This window comes from Hemibagrus wyckioides, linkage group LG11, assembly GCF_019097595.1.
Source record: "Hemibagrus wyckioides isolate EC202008001 linkage group LG11, SWU_Hwy_1.0, whole genome shotgun sequence".
Classification (NCBI taxonomy): domain Eukaryota; kingdom Metazoa; phylum Chordata; class Actinopteri; order Siluriformes; family Bagridae; genus Hemibagrus; species Hemibagrus wyckioides.
The window spans coordinates 20,513,243-20,533,899 of NC_080720.1; the positions used below are offsets into that span (position 1 = coordinate 20,513,243).

General features: G+C 38.5%; 1 protein-coding gene and 1 pseudogene across 1 annotated transcript; both read right to left on the reverse strand.

Moving 5' to 3' along the window:
* Positions 1-5,986: 5,986 nt before the first annotated feature.
* On the reverse strand, positions 5,987-6,847 carry LOC131361452 (interleukin-17D-like; annotated as a pseudogene).
* Positions 6,848-7,450: 603 nt separating this feature from the next.
* On the reverse strand, positions 7,451-20,447 carry LOC131361936 (intraflagellar transport protein 88 homolog). The gene is made up of 25 exons (XM_058403573.1): positions 20,364-20,447; positions 20,162-20,224; positions 18,461-18,520; positions 18,106-18,159; positions 17,935-17,998; positions 17,704-17,764; positions 17,485-17,575; positions 17,278-17,382; positions 17,089-17,191; positions 16,686-16,800; positions 16,360-16,591; positions 16,167-16,237; positions 15,538-15,624; positions 15,190-15,289; positions 14,599-14,685; positions 13,360-13,546; positions 13,043-13,151; positions 12,752-12,902; positions 12,541-12,656; positions 11,930-11,982; positions 11,771-11,836; positions 11,580-11,686; positions 11,146-11,206; positions 8,193-8,306; positions 7,451-7,709 (listed from the first exon to the last, which is right to left on the reverse strand). The coding sequence occupies exons 1-25, from the start codon at positions 20,445-20,447 to the stop codon at positions 7,588-7,590; spliced, it is 2,463 nt and encodes an 820-aa protein (XP_058259556.1). The 3' UTR covers positions 7,451-7,587.
* Between the last annotated feature and the right edge of the window lie 210 nt (positions 20,448-20,657).

Genomic DNA, 20,657 nt, shown 5'->3' on the forward strand with positions numbered 1-20,657 from the left:
ACAATTATAAAAACTGCAGCAAAAAACTACTGCAATGGGCAGAAACAGAAGTGCAGAGTCAAATACTTTAAAACCAAATCAAATCAAACATACATCTTTTATCAACAAGAACGCTACTGTAACGGCAGTCCTGAACATTCAGACTGAAGCTTTTATCTTTCCTGGTTTCTGGAAGCAGTATTTATTCTTCTTTTTCCACAGACAGTCTGCATCCAGAAACTATCAGGGAAAGAGCTATAAGTGTCATAAAAAGTAATACAGCAGACTTTAATATACTCATATAAAACTGCAAATCTAGCTATTATTAACGGTCATCTTGAAAATATTGCATAGGGAATCTATGCTTCATTATAGCACCAGCATGCACTTGGCCATATTCTGATGAATGAATGTCTGTCTCTGATCCTGCTGCCCCTGACCCTGTATCTGACTGACCTAAGCCTGTGGACACGGTGATACAGGACTCTGATTAAGAGTCTGGGTTAATACAGAGATAAGAGTAAACACAAAGTGAATTGCATTACTTTAAAGGTTTACATTTCATCATGATGAAACTGAACACATGAGCTAAGTGCTGTTAGCCCACTACTCAACTGTTTGAGCAACAATAACGCTATGCTATGATGCTAATGACAGTGTAATGATACACTTAACAACAGGAGGTTTGACACGATACTACAATAGACACACATAAGAAGCTTTAAGCATATTAATTGACTCTATGCACGACTACTTCCGTATTTCGTCTCAGTTGCTCCACAACTTCCAGTGCTGTGCCAGAAGTGTTTTTCACCCATTTTACACTCGCTGCATACAAGAACTTCCACAGATATTACAGTAAATGTTGTCCATCGAATTTTAAGATTAGCATCAGTCACTCCTTCAAGTAAAAAGGAGAAGGCCTTCAGATTGTATGTTTCCAGTTATATCGACCACTTTGAAGGTACGTGTTAATGTTAGCTAGTTTGCTTTGTGACACTGCATACTCTTAGTGTCAGCGTTTTGTTTACTCAACCTTTTTAAAATCTTCTGTTTTTAGTTTCACTAAACTTTTACAAAGTTGTAAAGTTATTTATATTTATATGTTTACAGAAACACTGTATTAAAGTTATATATATTTAATAGTGTTTCTGTAACCATGTAGTCATTTATATTTACATGTTGACAGAAACACTATCAAAGCTATTTATTTACAGACACATTATTAAAAATGTTTACAATTACTCAACATATTTACATTATCTATAAATAAATTGAAATGACACAGAATTAAAGCTTGAGGATGTCACATAACGGAACACAGCAATACACAGACGTTGCACCTTCACGCCGAAGGCACTTAAAGCTTCTTAAACTCATTAATAAAATGTTAGATTTTAATGTAATATATTAAAATGTTATGATACTGGTTGGAATGAATACATCAGAGGGACAGCACATGTTGGACGTTTGGGGGACAAAGTTAGAGAGGCCAGGTTAAGATGGTTTGGACATGTCCAGAGGAGGGAGAGTGAGTGTATATATATATAGTATTTATTATCAATGCTGAAGGCGGCCGAAATACACAATAATGTCCTTTGAACAGTTGATATTGAGATATGTCTGCTACTGATGCTCTGTAAAGCATATATATATATATATACACACACACATGTGAAAATACAAAAAAATTCTCAATTATCAGAAATATTGACAGAAATAATCCATCAACTCAATTATTTGCGTGGATTGCATCCAAAATGAGCCGTCCCTCTGATGTACTCGTTCCTAATCCTGTCCAACCTTATCACTCCCAAAGAGAACCTCAACATCTTCAGCTCTGCTACCTCCAGCTCTGACTCCTGTCTCTGTCTCAGTGACACTGAGTAGACATTACTAGGGGTAAACATTAGGGCTAATGGGATACAGGTGACACAATCAGAATTAGAACAATGGGAAGGGTGTAACAAAAGACACACAAAGAAGCAGGCTTCCAAGGTTCACCTGCCAGCGCCCTCTCTGGGCCTGGCAGGGAACTGTCCAGCTGTTCCTGACAGTAATCTTACTGTTCCACTTCCCTCCCTGTCATTCACACACATGACTCAGTCTTACTACGACTGACTTTCATTCCTCTTCTCTCCAGCACAAACCTCCACCTCTCCAGGTTTTCCTCTACCTGCTCCCTGCTCTCACTACAGATCACAATGTCATCTGAAGAAGAGGAAAATAGATTTATAAAATGAATAGATTTTGTTAAAACCATATATTAAAAAACAAAGGTTTAAATGCAAAATGGAAACCACAAAATAATGAAAAACCTTTAAAATACATTTTTATAGCACTCTATTTACAATTAACCTTACCTTTCAAACTATATGTAAAGTGTCATTTTGATTATAAATGTTTGCTAAACTGTTTATGCTCCAATTTAACTGAATGTAGAGGAGTTTGAGAAGTTAACAGCAGTGCATACAAAAGGTCTGGAAAATGTGGAAAATGAAGAGCAAGAGCAGCAGCTGGAAAAGCAGAAAAACACTCCTGTGCCCAAGAGTGCTCGCAGACCAACACGTGGTAAGATGACACATTGCTGTTTCTCAAAATGATTTCCCTCACACACTTTCTCTGTGCCTGGTTTATTTATAGACACATCAACTGCAGCTTATTTTCGCACCTCTTGGTACCGTCTGAATGCCTGACTAACATTCTACACAAGGCAGGGGTTATCCCTTCTTTTAAATATGTATATTCTTTATATTCTTATCTATATTCTTTGATGCGCAACCAGGGCAAATAATTAATGTGACTCATTCTGCATGCCACCATAACATCTTGAAAATAACATCTTGCAAGTCGTGGGAAATCCCAGATGGATAACAGTGACTTGGTGACCCCCAAAACCTCCCGTGCACACCCCAAAACAGTCATCACCTTTAGCAGTGATGAAGAAGAGGAGGAAGAAGGTGAGATGGCAGTGCAAAGCTCCAATCTTTAATAATTTGAGAAAACCTGTACACCAGAATGGTGTCTGATGAGATGACCTTGGTCTAGCTCAATGGTTTTCATCAAAACCATATTCTATTGCTAGTTCTCCATCACAGGCTGAGTTTATAGAATATGAAAATAAAACAAGACCTGGATGTTTAAAAATATAAAAATGGAAAAATGAAAAGTGCTTTGTGATGAGAGAGACCTGCAATCTTTTTCTGAAGAAAGTGACTCAGTTTTAGTTGAAGTAATTGGATCTCAAAGCAACAAGGGACTGGACAAGCACCTGAGTTACCTGTGTGGAAATTTAGAAATGGTCAAATCCTCCTGATATTAGGGAGAAACCTGTGTGACTCAGTTTAGGAATGTGAGGTGAGAAGGCTGTTTAGTTGTCTGGGTCTATCCCAGGGGTGGGTGAACAGATTGTGATCTGAGAGTTGTCCAGGGAGATCACAAAATCCTAACGTATGGATCTTCATGGATGAACAGCAGAGAGCAAAGGAGAGAATGAGTTGAGTGTCCTCAGCATAGCAGTGGCATGCATCTGATATTTCCTTACTGAGAGAGCTGCTACAGAGGGAGAACTGACTTTCTATATCAAAATGAAATGTTCTGACTTATTTTTTTGTCACTATATCTGTTTGTGGGATAACTGTATAATGTTTTATATTGTGTAAACTGGGTGTATGATCTGTGACATACAGCTAAATTCATAATTGTGCTTCTTTCTTTTTTCTTTTTTAAGATGCTGTCATGGCAGAGAGTGAGACTCCAAAGGTCACCACCCCCATCTCACGTACCCGACGCACTCGTCTACGCCACTAGCCTTTCTTTTGGTTCCATCACCCAGGTCTCTGCTACCCTTTCCCCTGTTTTTATATTTCTATGTGTATGTTTATTCTGTCCATTCTGAAGGCACTATTTTTATGCTTTTTCTTATTTTTTTTTCTAATACTATACATTTTATCCCTTTATACAATGTTTCTAAACAGGTTAAAACAACAAGTCTGTAACATATCTGTCCTAGACTATATCATTATTACAACATTTGGAATAATGACCAATAAAAATAGCCTGTGAAGAATAGCAGAAATGGTTTGGTTTTTATGCAACTTGGGTGAACAGAAAATAAACATTACACACACTTAAAAAAATAAAAACTATAACAATAGCTAATTTAGAAATATTTAGCTATTCTATCAGCTATTTAAAAGGCTGTGAACATCAGCCTATCATTACTTACTCTTAAATTGTCTATTATAATGCTAATATATAAGCATGCTTCAACACAGAAGGATCATCCAGCTTTATATTTGGATTCCTCCATCACCAGTGAGGCCTGCCTGCCTGTTGTGCAGGTGATCAAGTGAAAAGCTTTAAACATGCAAAATTACTGAATATTGAACAGTCTGGTATTAGAAAACACAAACGATCAGGTTTTTAATGCAGTTACTTCAGCAGAGCTGTTGAGACGGCTGAAGTTGTTTTCATACTTGCACTTTTTCTAGTGTGGGAGTAATTTTTGGATAGTTCAGAGTGTTTAAAGTGTGTTTGATTGTTTTAAAGTTTTAAGGTGTATATGAATGCATTCTTGTTTGGGCATGTATAAAACAATTGAAATCTTGGGACAGCATGATACAATGAAGCTATGGCAAAGAGTAGTGGAAGCTAGGTTAAGGAAGGTAGTGGAAATTTGTGAGCAGCAGTATGGCTTCATGCCCAGAAAGAGCACAACAGATGCAATTTTTGCTCTGAGAATGTTGATGGAGAAGTATAGGGATGGTCAGAGAGAGTTGTACTGTGTGTTTGTAGACTTGGAGAAAGCATATGACAGGGTGCCAAGAAAAGAGCTGTGGTACTGTATGAGGAAGTCAGGAGTAGCAGAGAAGTATGTCAGAGTGGTGCAGGACATGCATGAGAGGAGCAGGACAGTGGTGAGGTGTGCTGTAGGTCAGACAGAGGAGTTCAAAGTGGAGGTGGGACTGCATCAGGGATCGGCTCTGAGCCCCTTCCTGTTTGCTATCGTGATGGACCAGTTGTCAGAGGAGGTAAGACAGGAGTCTCCTTGGACAGTCCAGAGTAATGGAGAGTGTGGGAAAGAGGTAAAGAAGCGAGTGCAGGCGGGTTGGAATGGGTGGAGAAAGTTGTCAGGAGTTCTGTGTGATAGAAAAATTTCAGCGAGAATCAAGGGGAAGGTGTACAGGACAGTGGTGAGACCGGTCACGCTGTATGGTTTAGAGACAGTGTCACTGAGACAGAGACAGGAGTCAGAGATGGAGGTAGCAGAGCTGAAGATGTTGAGGTTCTCTTTGGGAGTGACAAGGTTGGACAGGATTTGGAACGAGTACATCAGAGGGACAGCTCATGTTGGACGTTTGGGGGACAAAGTTAGAGAGGCCAGGTTAAGATGGTTTGGACATGTCCAGAGGAGGGAGAGTGAGTATATTGTTAGGAGAATGTTGGACATGGAGCTGCCAGGAAGGAGGAAAAGAGGAAGGCCAAAGAGGAGGTATATGGATGTAATAAATGAGGATATGAAGCTAGTGGGTGCAAGTGTTGAGGTTGCAGAAGATAGGGATAGGTGGAGAGAAATGATTCACTGTGGCGACCCCTGAAGGGTAAAGCCGAAAGAAGACGACGACTATGGTAAAAAAAAAAAAAAAACACATTGCTGAAAAACAGTTATACTTTTACACCCTGTTTCAATGTTCAACCTCGCAAATTCAGCCTCTGTGTTAGCTCAAAATACATCACATCTGAAACCATCACTTCAATCCCATCCATATTATTACACTTTTTGAATAAAAACAGCTTAATCATATGCATGCATGCACACACAGTAATTCTGATAAAAAATATATGCAAGATAAGCCTACATATACTTGTATCACCTGTCCAGTGCAGTCAGATCTGATTGCGTAATTCTTTCAGCAGCTTTATAATGATAACCAGTCTCCACAATAACACACACACACACAGGCTGAGCATGTGCTTTTTGATTTTGAGCATGCGGCCCTGTGGTTCAGTTTGTAACTTTTTTTCGCCTGTTGGAGTTTTGCACATCTCTCCTTGTGCTCTGGTTGCTCCTCTGTATGCTCTCCTGCTGCTTGAGTGCAGGTATGCACGTGCAGCCCACCTGTATGGACTCGTAGCTCTCAGTGTAGGAGCGGCGTCCCCCGACACATGAGCCTGAGCGGCGCAGCACGGCGGTGGGCACAAACACCGGGACACTGCGGTAGTCTTAGGCTTAGGTAGGTAATAGGCTTCAGGGATAAAGCGGGGATAGCGCGATGGGTCACGTCTCAATCTGAATTCAGAGATAATTTAGCTTATTATTTATTTATTTATTTGAAGAAGCCGAATTTCTGTGAGTACACGCTACCTGAGTCACCAGCATGCTGGACCTCTTGACGCTCCGCAGGAGACCCGATGACGGGCAGCTCAGGTTCTGAGGCTCTGCTGTGAGTTGGAGTGTGTGATGGAAAGTGCTGAGCACTCCGATGGAGAGGCGACTGAACCTCTGCTCCAGGATCTCCTCGGGAAGATCTGCACACACTCTCCGGTTCCTTTTCCCTCCTCCCCGTGCCGCGCAGCTCACCACCACCACAAGCAGCACCACTTCTACAGAACTTCTCCTGCAGCCATGCTTCCGCTCAGTCCAGCTTAAACTCTTAAACCAGTTCACCCAATGCACGTCTGTAATCTTAAACGAGTTAAGACTATTATATGATTTTTTTTTTTTTTAAAACTTCTCGTTTTGGCGTTGCGTAGCTTCTTCAAGCCGCTTTTCTTGCTTTGATTATGTTTCTTGCGCCTCGAATGTTTCTTCTCAAACACTGCGTATCGTTTCGCTAGAGCGCGATATTCCTACATTTACCCGCATTATTTGGCAAATTATTGAAGTAAGGCTTCTGTTTTCTAAACTCTCATATCGGTGCGTGAAAACTCCCAGATTGCCGTCACTTTCTGTCAGTCGTGTCACCAGGTCCCTCAGTGCCAAGTTCTCTGAGAGAAGATTTGAACAAGGTGGGAGAGACAGACTGGGATGCTTAGCGTTCATCCAAACATACTTCAATCTTGTGAAGCAAGAAATTCCCATTCCAAACAATTAGATGAGCTAAATATGCAAAACAGAAGTGCAACAAGGCTAATTTAATAAGGAAAGTTTATTGTCTCCACAAACATTTAGATACACTATATTGCCAAAAGTTTTGGGACACCCCTCCAAATCCTTGAATTCAGGGGTTGGGCTCGGCCCCATAGTTCCACTGAAAGGACCTCTTAATGCTTCAGCATACCAAGACAAATATTCCCATAAACCAGGGGTGTCCAATCTTGTCCTGAATCTTGTCCGGTGTGGGTGCAGGTTTTCATTTCAACCAAGCAGAAGCTACACCTGATTCTAACTGGCTAATCACCTGATCTTGGCTTTCAGTAGACTCAGGTGTGGCTTCTGCTTGGTTGGAATGAAAACCTGCACCCACACCGGCCCTTTGCGGATAAGATTGGACACCCCTGCCATAAACCTTGTGGAAAGCCATCCCAAAACTTTTGGCAATATAGTGTATGACAGAAACACTTAACTAAATGCATATGATGAGAGCAGAGTACAAAAATAGCCCATCATTCTGGCAGTAGGTCATCCCCCAACTCTTCGTCTGCGAACTCATCTTCCTCTGTGTGTTTCTTTGCTGCAGTCTTCGGTCTTTGCGTTTGCGGCCCCAAAGGGTCAACATAGGAAGCATCTGGAAATATGATGGCAGTAGTGTGTTCATTTGTACATTCTCAGAAAGAGTAATATTGCTTTGGCATGATACTGAGGTGTTCCCCAGATCACATCTATCCTATGAAAAGCTAGCAGACACATGTTAACAGTTTAACGTTGATCTGTAAAATGTGTCAATGTAACAAGGAATGTATTGTAGCTGGGCCAGAAGCAGAAATGCCAGGCTGACAGAATCTACAGACTCGTGTAGCAAACAAGATCTTGCATCTTTATGTTAAGAGTGAGTAAAAGATTAATCAACAGTTTGGGTAAAGAACAACTTAATGTTGGAGTATATAGAGAACTGATCTTGCCTCTACCTTGTCTCCATAGGCTATTAAGGTCACCATTAATGTATATATGTATATGTCACACCCATATTTTACAGAATGTAAAATGACAAAATTCCAATTAGGAATCTTTTTTAGATGGTTCATATGAAAAGATTAAAGTCACTGCTCACCAGTGTCCGCCGGGATGCTTGCTTCATAAGGTTCATGGGCTCCTGGAAGTGACCTCATCTTGACACCTAGCCTTTCCCCTTTAGCACTTGCACCATGGCTGCTCTGTCCACTGTCTAACACACAAACTCAGAGATGTTGCAAGCATATATATGTATACACACAGTGAGGGAAAAAATTATTTGATCCACCTGCTGATTTTGTAGGTTTGCCCACTGACAAAGAAATGATCAGTCTGTAATTTTAATGGTAGGTTTATCTGAACAGTGAGAGACAGAATAACAACAAAAACATCCAGAAAAACACATTTCAAAATAGTTCTACATTGATTTGCATTTTATTGAGTGAAATAAGTATTTGATCCCTTTGCAAAACATGACTTAGTACTTGGTGGCAAACCCTTGTTGGTAATCACAGACATCAGACATTTCTTGTAGTTGGCCACCAGGTTTGCACACATCTCACATCTCAAGGAATTTGGGCCCACTCCTCTTTGCAGATCCTCTCCAAGTCATTAAGGTTTTGTGGCTGACCCTTCAGCTCCCTCCACAGATTTTCTATGGGATTAAGGTCTGGAGACTTGCTACGCCACTACAGGGCCTTAATGTGCTTCTTTTTGAACCACTCCTTTGTTGCCTTGGCCGTGTGTTTTGGGTCATTGTCAGGCTGGAATATCCATCCACGACCCATTTTCAATGCCCTGGCTGAGGGAAGGAGGTTCTCATCCAAGCTTTAACGGTACATGGCCCCGTCCATCGTCCCTTTGATGCAGTGCAGTTGTCCTGTCACCTGGGGATTGTGTACTTGGGGTCATAGGCAGCATTCCTCCTCCTCCAAATACGGCGAGTTGAGTTGATGCCAAAGAGCTGGATTTTGGTCTCATTTGACCACAACACTTTCACCCAGTTCTCCTCTGAATCATTCAGATGTTCACTGGCAAACTTCAGATGAGCCTGTACATGTGCTTTCTTTAGCAGGGGGACCTTGCGGGTGATACTGGATTTCAGTCTTTCACAGCGTAGTGTGTTACCAATTGTTTTCTTGGTGACTATGGTCCCAGCTGCCTTGAGATCATTGACAAAATCCTCCAGTGTAATTCTGGGCTGATTCCTCGCCGTTCTCATGATCATTGAAACTCCATGAGGTGAGATCTTGCATGGAGCCCCAGACCGAGGAAGATTGACAGTCCTTTTGTGTTTCTTCCATTTGGGAATAATCGCACCAACTGTTGTCACCTTCTCACCAAGCTGCTTTGCGATGGTTTTGTAGCTCCTTCCAGCCTTGTGTAGGTCTACAATCTTGTCCCTGACATCCATGGACAGCTCTTTGGTCTTGGCCATGATGGAGAGTTTGGAATCTGATTGATTGTTTCCTTCTGTGGACAGGTGTCTTTCACACAGTTAATGAGCTGAGATTAAGAGCACTCCCCGAGAGTGCCCCTACTGTAATCTCAGCTCCTTACCTGTATAAAAGACACCTGGGAGCCAGAAATCTTTCTGATTGATAGGGGGTCAAATACTGTTCACTGTCTCACTGTTCAAATAAACCTACCATTAAAATTACAGACTGATCATTTCTTTGTCAGTGGGCAAACGTACAAAATCAGCAGGGGATCAAATAATTTTTTCCCTCACTGTATACATACACATATACACTGCTCAAATTATTTAATTACAGATATTTACAAAAATACATAATACATTTAAAAAAGAGCCTCTTTAAAGGGCCAGGATTACAGCTAGTATTTTTAGTTTTTGTCCCATGTCAGAGCTCATCTACACAGCAGAAACATCCTGTAAATGTGTTGTGAAACTACACATCTGCCACTCTATTCATGTCCCAGCTGTAGTACTGTAGTAAAATGATGCAAAGAGATCACTCTGAGACAGACCCAAGACTGAAAAAAGCCTGATGACAATGGGAAAATCATTTGGGATAATCATCCCTCCAGTCTGTTTCTGTACTTACTCAAATCAAAAGTCTATCTACCATACCAAATGTAACAACCAACTGTAATTCAGCAAATCATATGTTGGATGTTTCTGTCCTTAAAAGTATGAGAATTATCATTACTATCAATTTTAACAGTTTTAAATTAAGCAAATAAGCAACTGTTTTGTATCTCTAGTTGCATCTGTGGGCTAAAAAAAATAAAATCTTTGTCTTTCTAGATACTGCTGCATATCATATCTGGATCTCATTTAATTACGACAGTTTCCATGAGATTTTAAGCAGGCTAACATGTCTCTAAGTCTTGGAGGCTGTTGTTTAGTACACTTCAAGCTTTTGACAGGAGATTTATGATGGCAGGTTTAGAGATATTGGTTTATTGCTTACAGTGTACCATGAATTCTTCCTACAAAGAGTATTGTATTTCATTTTGAGATTTTATCTCAAACACTAAATCACTTAAAATCCTGTGAACAGAAAGGATTTTATATCCGTATCTGATGTCAGAATAAGAGTCAAGAATTACAGAATTAAAATGGAACGTTGAAAAAAAGGGGAAATACTGTATCTATACAATGATACTAATATGTGAAGTGATATGTACAGGCAGACACACATCTTTCTCAGCAGACAGGAACAACCAGGGGATTAGGGAATGATTAAACATTTCATTTTGCTATTAAATTGAGCTAATTCCACATTTTATGGGGACTACAGTTCTATAATATGGAAAACTACAGTGTGTATTTTAAGGGTGAAGATTTATTTATCTGGGGTTTTATCAAAACTTAAACAAAATTCCAGAGACAGTCCCAGTCCTGGAGAAGCTATAATAATGATGGAGTAAAAGTTATACCACTGATTTTGTTAGAGGGGGTGTGCATGGTCTTTGGACTACTCTCTTTTTGATTCACTGAATTGGTCAGCAAAAAAAAAGTCAGAGAAAGTAAAATGAACACTGAATACTGTGGAACAGATTGATTGATGTGAATGGAAAAGACTTACCACTGCTGGTACTGCCTTTTCTCCTGCTTTGAGCACTGCTCTTTCTCCCTGACTTCACCCTCTGCAAGGGAGAAAGAAGACAGAAAATCAGCGATTAATATAGTAATAGAGATAAAAATGTAACATGAACAGGATAAATACGCCAGTCTGAAAATGAAGGACTAACAAATGCTTCTCCTGTCCATAAGACAAGAACAGCACAATGAGCACAAGACTGTGATAAAGCAGCAACGAACAGAATGTTCAACAAGAAAGGAGCCGACACTGGACATAATTCCTCTCTCTGAACACACTTACTGATCCAAAAGCCCCTGTTGATTTGGAAGCAGCTGTTTCTAATTTAAGTACTTTTTCTCTAGATTTTATTTCCCTCTGTCAAGTCAGTACTGAAGCATGACCCTCAGACTCTGATACAAAAGGAGCAGGTACTGTACCTGTTCTCTGATCGCCTTCATCTTCTCCACTTTTTTGAGTTTGGTGGCATAATCCTGTACTTCCTTTAACCCCATATCTGCGCACAACCTCACAAGGAATCGTAGACCTGACCAACACAAAAGCTCACATGAGTCTCATTAACTGATGTTGAGGAGTAAATGAAAGAGAGAAAACAGTTGTTACAAGTTACATTCTGCATTTTCAGGGAATTTGTGGTGAACGTCCTTATAGGTCTCGAGAGCTCTCGGATAATTTCCTGAATGAGAAAATAAAAAGGCACAATGTATGACTCAAGAAACAGTACTGAGATTAGTTAACTTTAACACAATTATTTTTATAATCATCATACCACTTCTCCTGTAACAGCTAGCCACCATCAAATGCCATACAACCTGATTTGGCCTGGAATTCACATAAAACACAGGAATTCACCAAAAAAGGATTTCCATTCGAATTTATAATGGGCTCGTACTGTATACATTCATATTAACTTAGATTGTCTGGATTTGTAAACAATATTTTGGAGGTTGTGTATAATAGATTTTGTTTAAAAAAAAAAAAAAAAAAGATGCTTTGGTGCTACTGCAGCAAAGACATTAACGTACTACACAAAGGTAGCAGGATTCAACATATATTAACAAGTAACAAAGTGAAAATCACAGATTAGGTGCAAATATACAAATGTACATATACCAATGTCAAGAATTAAGGATTAATTAATTAATAATGCCAGGTTTTGGATTTCAGTATTTTTGTTAATTATGCAATAAATGTTGTACACCAATGAGTGATACACAGTATACTCAGTATACTCTTTTCAACACATGTGATTCAGAGAGAGCTTTGGCTGAATACACGTTTTGATGACATCACATAACGCATCTTGGCCAAATCTTGGTAATTTTAAAGAAATTGCAAGCTCCTCCAAAATATTGTGACGTATGACGAAAAATAACTTACTGGATGACTGATGCTCTTTTAAAATACTGCATTGCCTTTTCATAAAACTGTGTGTCTATATAATATGCTCCCAACCATTCAATGACATGAATGTTTGAAGGGAGGTATCTGAAAGACTAAGAAAAAAGAACGGTGTTAAACATCGTCAAACCATATTAATTGTTAATTAGGCTAAAATTATTTGAAGCTGTACAGAGATATATGGCCTTGCCTCATAATAGTAATGGAAGGCTTGTGACTTGTCGCCTTCGTTGTCATATAACTCTCCCAGTTTGGCCAATACATGAGGGTCATTGGGGGTGATACTGATCAGCTGCAAAAGCCACTCAATAGCCTGGTGAGGATCCTCCAACATTTCATATCTAAAGGCTGCTTAAAGAACACTAACTAGTTGAACACAAACCTGAAACATTTGCAATGCTACATTAAATTCAGGCTTACATTTGAATGAAGCATCATGCTTAGTAAATATGTAATTTAGGCAATTGTTTGAAAAGGATACAGATTGGCCAGCTGATACATAACTTGAGTGCTGTTCCTAAGGATGGCATGGAGCTTCAAGAAGCAGTCGAGAGCTTCTTCCAGCCGCCCCAGTTCCTTATAGGTCAGCCCTATGGAAACAGATCAAGCGTTGGTCAATACAAAGCTACCAGTACAATTGGACATACAAAAAAAGCATGTGCCTGTGAAAAAATGTTATTTGCCCTGTATATCGAAATGGCATCTCATCTAAGTGTCCAAAAATAGAGGTTGCATAAATGAAAGAAAATGGGAAAGTCTGCTGTTGCAGCAAAGTCTCTAGTAACTTTATTAAAATACCTAAATTATAAAGAGCATCTGTGCAGGATGAGTCGTTCCTAAGGGCTTCTTTATAAAACTCAGCCGCTTTCCCATAGTCTTGCTTCACAAACATCGTGTTGCCTTTATTAATGAGAGCAGCAGGATTGTAGCGGTCAGCACTCATGGCCAATTCAGCATAGCGTTCAGCTTGGTCATAATCTTTCTCCTGTAGGAAATAAAAACATCAGTATTCAATATAATAATGAAGTGACATACTGCATTCAGAATGTACTCACTCTCACATTTTTCATTCTGTTACCCTAAAATTGATGACATTTATATGTTATGTCTTTCACCAATCTGCAAAAGGTTTTCTATAAATTTAAATAATTTTACATTACTTCAAAAATGTGATATAACTAATAAATGAACATGTCATATTTACATAAATATTCAGACTCAGAATTGAGCTCTGATCATCTTTGATCACCTGTGATAAATATTTTTTATTATGTGATAAAACCCCACCATTGTCAGTGCAAATCAGAGCAAAAAATTAGCTATGAAGCAAAAATTAATCATGATTTGGCCACTTCCATCTCCACATGAAGCACAGTTGTTGCAGCAACATGTAGTGACAGGATGCTGTGAGGATGTTTTTCTGCAGTAGGGACTGCAACTCTCTCAGAATTTAGAGAAAGATGAATGCATCAAAGTATAGCCTTAAAGAAAACCATTCAGAACTTTTGATAATAATCTGTAATGCAACAAAAACAGCAGGACAAGCCTGTAAATATCTTTGGGTGGCCTAAACAGCATCTGGAGTTAAACACTACTGAGCATCTCTAGACACACCCTAAAAATAGCAACCCTCCCATAAAACCTAAAAACAAAGATAATGAGAGCAGAATTAAAAATATAATTGCTGCCAAGTGTACTTTACAAAGTAATAGGGTCTGAATACTTATGTAAATGTATTTGATCAGTTTTTGTGTGATTTGTGTATTCATTGTACAATTTCTGCAGCCAAAATGTATTGAATTTACTGTAGAGCAAGGCTGTAACTGAACAAAAAGACATGAAAAGAGTTAGACACATTCTGAATGTACTCAACTCTACTCTATCAGATAAACGTCATCCGAACTTCAAACATTTTTTTTTTAAATATATAAAATGTATAATTTAATACATTTTCAAAAATAATGGAAGGAATGGAAGTGCAGTGTCAGAATTCTTTACAGTATATTTACAAGTCTGCCTTTTACAGAACCTACATACCAGGAAGTAGATAAAGGAGAGGTTGGTAGCAGCAGCACTCTTCACCCGGCTGTCTTTCTTCACAAAGGCTTTCAGTGTGTCCACTGCCTGTACAGCAATACAAGTGTGTCAGATATTTGTTGTATTTAAAAAAAAGCCTGCTTAGTCTGTGCACTTTTTCAGACTATAACCCTACTAGCACTGTAATATACCATTCTGGCATATTTAAAAAAATGTTCAAGGAAAATATTGATAACTAAAATGTAGTGTAAGAAAGAATTAGAAATAAAAGCTGTTCTTGGATCAGTTCCTGATTTGTGTTTCCACTTATTTTACGAGGCACAAATAACGAGTAGTGAGAGACGCAAAACCATCACCACAAAGGGCACTCATTCAAAGACATACCTCAGCCTCAACAGGCAAGCAAATGTAAAGCAGAAAAAGAAAAACTGAATATAAATGTGTGAAACACTGAAGATATAGATAATGGGGTGAAGAAAAAAAAGAAAAAGAAGATATGTGGACCAATATGTAACATTCATATTCATCCATGCAATACACACAAACCAGGTCAACAGCAAAATAGCAGAAGAATATTAGGACCTTTCTCACCTGCTTAAAGTTCCTCTGTCTCAGGTAGGTGATAGCTTTGTTAATCTCTAGATCATTGGCCAGCTCCACATACTGAGAACCTTTCAGCATATCTACACACCTAAAAGCATAGGACTACATTCAACATTCAGGCATATGATATGATATGATATGATATGATATGATATGATATGATATGATATGATATGATATGATATGATATGATATGATATGATATGATATGATATGATATGATATGATATGATATATAATTAGCCTGGTATGTTGTTGTTGTTGTTATTATTAATATTAAGTTAGTACAGATTATTTCTCCACAGCCCTGTGTTGGATTGTGCAATGACAACTCACCAGTCAAAACCAGCCGCAAAAGTGGACTCAATAGCTGGAGCAATAAGCTTTGCTGAAGTCATGATGTACTTCTCAGCCAGAGCTTTTCTACAAGAGAGCAAATAATTCAGTTCTTTCTCAAAATATAAAATAACAACACTGTGCTGTTTCATCTTAAGGAACCTACTGGGGGTCAAAAAGTCTGAGTCCGCTAGTGAAGAATGCTTTTGTTTGGCATTACTTTGGCTTTTATTACAAATAATATTATCAGCAATAACTAGTAGGAATTTCAGACTGTCTTATAATTTAATTTAATAACAGTGTGCACTCACGACGACACAGACTCCATGAGTTTGTGTAAAACTTGATAATCCAATTGCTAAAGCAAATTCATTAGCATGTCATCTGAAGGTTTGAATGAGTGGACGGCAATAAGTCTCCTGGAAAATCTGACATTTTGTACATTGGGCAGCATCTTAAAAACGGTATAGTCAAGATATACAGCATTTTCTTTTTGTTCTAGAATTATGTTCATTTCCAGTTTTAATTTTTTAAAAGTAATTTCAGATTTTCAACATGATCTCAGACTTTTGGACTCTACTGTATATTACATTATCCCTTCATAGATTTTTTTAGGAACTCCCTGATACCTCTCTCGCTCCATTTGACTCAGCTGATCGTTTTTGATGGCTTCAATCAGTAAGCTTGCATGGGGGTCATCCTAACAAGAAATTGAATCACACTGTTTAGTGAAATCCAGAAAATCTAACTCTTAGCCACAAATGATTCTAGCATGAATTGGAATGTGTAGCAAAATTTATTCTACATTCCCATTACACTCACATTTAAAGTGATGAACTTTTCTTCCTCATCAATGCCCAGGGGGACACAGATTAGCTTCTGGAAAGATTTTTTCATCATTTCACGGTCTCCAATGGCATAGTAGCATAGAACTAGGTTGTAGCCCGTCTTGATGTTGGGACTCTCCCTCATAATGTGCTCAAAGTAGGTTATAGCATCTGAGTACTGGCCCATGCTTATGAAGGTAACACCAATGTTCTGCATGATTTTAATTCTATTGGAAGCAAGAACAGTCATCAAACAATATTCATATATGTATATTTACATCAACGTTGCATGCATATTGACTGATCTTCTGTCAGACTCGCCTCATCTCCGTGTGAACCTCAGAGATTTGGTCTAAAGCCATATGATAAAATTTAAGTGCCATGGGGTAGTTCTTCTGTTTAAAGTAGATATTAGCCATGTTCACTTTCAGCCGTCCTGTATCAGAAAAAGATCAAAAGGACAAATATTGTGATTAGAGATATGTAGGATATTTATATAACCTGTAGTATTTTAATTTATTTCATCTTGACTACATACATCACAAAGCAATATGTATTCAGAAATAAACTATTAAATTAAACTATTTCATAAACCAAATTAAATCACTTTAGTGACACACACACAGGCTCTGACATATGGTTAAGTTTTTAATTTCTTTATCCCAACTCACTTTACTAATTGCACAGTCTATACTGTTTAATGTGTAACAATGGGTTACGTCACCTGTATTCTTACACATCTTGTTCTTCACCATGACCTGGTAAGTGTTCAAGGCTTCTGTGTGCATGTCATTGTTAGCATACTGGTTTGCTAAATTAAACAGCACCTGAACAGCAGAAAAAAAACAGGAATTCATTATATCAAATTTAATATCATTTAAACATGGCTTCGATTAATTAGAAATGAACTCACTGTATAGGTTAAATCTAAATTCTTATGATCTGCAGTGCCAGTTTGTTCTCTTTGTCTCCACAACACCCTTTCTTTTCTGCCAGCTTCTTTGGCCTTTACTAGAGCCTAAATGAGACACACACAGTAATATAAAAGCCAGTTATAGAGTCATTCAGAGCATCACGAGTGTTAAAAGTACATAGCAGGAAAGAAATCACATTTCCTTACCAGCTGAAGATCACCATTTGCATGGGCCATACAGCTCTCCTCAATCAAATCATTCACTTTCTTTTTCAATATCTTAATCTTCTCTTCTGGCCTGGATTGCAAATACAAATGGTTCATAAACTTGACAGACTAGGGGCTACATTAATTGAATATAAACTGCAAACAGAGTGCCAGGTTCTCATGAATTAGGCATAACAAAAACAGAAACAGAAAACATACGTTCTTGCTTCTAATGGTGGAGCCGGACGTCTTGATCGCCCAAGTGGATCAAAAGTGGAGCCTGAAAAAAGGAAGTGTTTGCATTCTCCAACATAACTGATACAAGCATATAGCCAAGTAAAAATATATGATGTCTGATGGTTGAAATATATCAAACTGCATAAACTCACTGTAGACAAAACTAGATATTATATCTGTTTGAATTCTAAAATGTGTCATTTGCACACTTACCTCTAGTCAAAGAGGACTTGAATCTTGCCGCTCGCACCGCAGACATGGGACGAGGAGACCCATCCTTAAGAAAACAGAAGATAATCTTGGTATGTCTAAAATGTATGTCAAACTACTTCTGCAAAGATATTTTTAAAGAGAAAAGAACGCAGTGCACCCAGATGTTCTCACCTGCACTACCCCAGTCATAGGCCTTCCCATTGAGGAACTCGTAGCTGTTTGTAGCTAATGAACAACAAATAATACCATAAACAAAATTAACACTGTAAACAAAAACAACTGGGTCAAATGTGACATCTATCCAACTTTGGCTTCTTTAGGAACTATTATTGTTGATGGAGCAAAACTAAACAAAATATTTGGCCATATTCTGTCTAGAATATCAGTTACCTAATATTAATTTCTTGTTTCTAAAAGTGTTGTCACACTCACAATAATATAATTAATAATTATAATTTAATAGAATTATATAAAAATCAAAATCAATAAAAATCAATCTGCTCATATCGGTTTAGTTGTGACTTACACCATAAGACGTTCCTATGGGTCTGCCTCCGACAGCAGTGCCAGGACATTTTGGAGTCATCTAAGTAAAAAAAGGTTATAATATATATCCATCATAAATATGGTCAACATTTTCAAGAATAATTGTCAGTGTATAAGGTGCTTCAATATCGTATTCCCATGTGTAATAAACTTACTGCCATATCTTTAGAATGAAAGTGGTAACAGAACATAACTAATTATTTCAAATACATCACACAAGAAGATAATGTGGTCCACACTGGTCAAATACACTCACTGAGTGCTTTATTAGGAACACTGTACTAATACTGTGTAGGGCCTCCCTTTGCTCTCAGAACATGGCATGGACTCCACAAAATGTTGAAATCATGACTTAAGTCATTGTCATGTGCATGAAACTTATTGTGCAAGATGCTTATTGTTTTGTGACATTATTGTGCATTATCATGCTGGAAGTAGCCATTAGAATATGGTCATGAAGGGAGGCACATGGTCAGCAACATTACTCAAACAGTCTGTGAAATTCAAGTGATGATTGATTAACGGTATTAACAGGCCCAAAGTGTGCCAAGAAAACATTCCCTACACCATTACACCACCTTCATCAGCCATAATGCATTGACTCATGCTGTTGGTGTCAAATTCTAAATAAACTCTAGAAATTGTAGTGTGTGAAAATCTGGATCAGCAGTTACAGAAATATTCAGAACAGCCCATCTAACAACAATCATTCCACGGTCAAAATCAGAGAGGAGATGACATTCTGATGATTGGTCAGAATTACCTGAAGCTGCTTATTAGTATCTACATGAATTTATACATTTCACTCTGCCACACGATTGGCTGATTAGAAAAATGTATGAATGAGTAGGGAAGACTTGATAGTATGCTGTACAAAATGTATGGAAAGAGGGAGTCTGATATTCTCCTCTCAAAAAGACTACACACAGTTATTCAGGCAAAGCCTTTTTCTAATTGCAAATCCCAGCTATTGGATACATCTTTGAAATTCTCAGGTACACTATATTGCCAGAAGTTTTGGGACACCCCTCCAAATCATTGAATTCAGGTGTTGTTTTTCAGGGATTGGGCTCGGCCCCTTAGTTCCATTGAAAGGAACTCTTAATGCTTCAGCATACCAAGATATTTTGGACAATTTCATGCTCCCAACTTTGTGGGAACAGTTTGAGGATGACCCCTTCCTGTTCCAACATGACTGCGCACCAGTGCACAAAGCAAGGTCCTGGCCTCAACCCGATAGAACACCTTTGAGATGAATTAGAGCGGAGAATGTGAGCCAGGCCAAAACTGGGACATCTGCCTTTACATACACATGAATGTAATATGGAGTTGGCCTGCCCTTTGCAGCTAAAACAGCTTCAACTCTTCTGGGAAGGCTTTCCACAAGGTTTATGAGTGTGTTTATGGGAATTCTTGACCATTCCGCTAGAAGTGCATTTGTGAGGTCAGTCACTGATGTTGGACGAGAAAACCTAATCCATCCCAAAGGTGTTCTATCGGTTCGAGGTCAGGACTCTGTCCAGGCCAGTCAAGTTCCTCCACACCAAACTCGCTCATCACTGGTGTGCAGTCATGGTGGAACAGGAAGTGGCCATCCCTAAACTGTTCCCACAAACGTTTGGCAATATAGTGCATCTGTAAGATAAGAATCCAGGTGGTTGATTGAAACAGTGAATCTTACAGGTGGTCGTCTGCCATGACTCGTCCTCACAGCTTGCTGAAAGCCAACATCATTGTCCAGCTCCTGTAGAAAAAGAATTTATAATAGAAACCACATAGTGAATAATAATAATAATAATAATAATAATAATAATAATAATAATAATAATAATAATGAATATAAAGATGATCTGTGCAGACAGGACAAGTAATTCTACACTCACCTTTAAGTCGAATGCGGGATTGTAGTCATTGTAACCTGAATACAGGTCATCTTCTTTCTCCTCCACAAGATGAATGTTTTCCATTTTAGATTTCTGAGCACAAAATCAAATGACACAGAGAAAGAAAGGCTGGTAATGGTAGCTCTTTCATTAACAGTAACCTGAAGGGGGAATATTAATAAATAAATAAGTAAGTAAGTAAGTAAGTAAGTAAGTAACTGCATAGCCAACAAAAAGCAAGTAAAAAGTTTGTAATAAGATAGTTAGTCTAACGCACCACAGGTACATGACAGT

Bases quoted from the DNA above. Each gene is read 5' to 3' on its own strand.
- LOC131361936 (XM_058403573.1), bottom strand. From the start codon at position 20,447: ATGGAAAACATTCATCTTGTGGAGGAGAAAGAAGATGACCTGTATTCA. The intron at 17,383-17,484 runs GTAAGGAAATGT...TGTCTCATTTAG, and splicing joins CAAATGGTGATCTTCAGCTG to GCTCTAGTAAAGGCCAAAGA. The intron at 13,547-14,598 runs GTATGTAGGTTC...TATTTCCTACAG, and splicing joins TCTCCTTTATCTACTTCCTG to GAGAAAGATTATGACCAAGC.